The sequence below is a fragment of the Calliphora vicina genome, chromosome 5, assembly GCF_958450345.1.
Source record: "Calliphora vicina chromosome 5, idCalVici1.1, whole genome shotgun sequence".
NCBI lineage: Eukaryota > Metazoa > Arthropoda > Insecta > Diptera > Calliphoridae > Calliphora > Calliphora vicina.
Genome location: NC_088784.1, coordinates 93,993,365 through 93,994,037, shown reverse-complemented (window position 1 = coordinate 93,994,037; position 673 = coordinate 93,993,365). Strand labels below are relative to the sequence as shown.

At 40.0% G+C, this 673-nt stretch overlaps 1 protein-coding gene across 1 annotated transcript; it reads right to left on the bottom strand.

Moving 5' to 3' along the window:
- Positions 1-673, bottom strand: LOC135961476 (adult-specific cuticular protein ACP-22-like). The gene is made up of 2 exons (XM_065512977.1): positions 280-673; positions 1-221 (listed from the first exon to the last, which is right to left on the bottom strand). The coding sequence occupies exons 1-2, from the start codon at positions 671-673 to the stop codon at positions 1-3; spliced, it is 615 nt and encodes a 204-aa protein (XP_065369049.1).

Genomic DNA, 673 nt, shown 5'->3' with positions numbered 1-673 from the left:
TCAATGTTTCTTTTCTTCCTGTTTCTTAACAATTACATAACTGGTAGCTTTGCCATGACCATAACCATGATTGTGACTTTGACCTCCATGGCCGTGACCTTCATTATGTGCAGCATGAGCATGACCCAAGGTATGGACTACAGCATTGAAACCTTTGTGTTTATCAGCTGAATACTCTACATGACGGGTGGTGCCATCAGCTTCTTTAAGAGTGTAACTGCCTGTAAATACAATTGTTAGTAATTAATAAAAATCAGTTAAAGAATATGAATAATTTACCTTTAACATTGTCACCATCTCTTGACTCAGTTTGACTTTTAATATCACCTGTCTTGGGATCTTTGACGCCATAACTGAATTCGTATTTAGGATAAGCATGATGATCGTGGCCATCATCATGGCCGTCATAGTGATCTCCATAATGACCAGCATCATTACCTGCATATGCTTCATTTTTCTGAACATCATCATGTCCCCAAGTATGTACCGTGGCGTGACCACCACTTTCACCTCCATGCCCATGATTATCAGCCTTATGTTCAGTTACTACAGAATAATGAACCGCCACACCAGCATCACCAACATATCCGTGATCATGACCATGATGAGAGTGGCCGGCAGCTGTTAGAGCAAAAAGCGCTAATATAACAACACATGATGTAAACAAATTCAT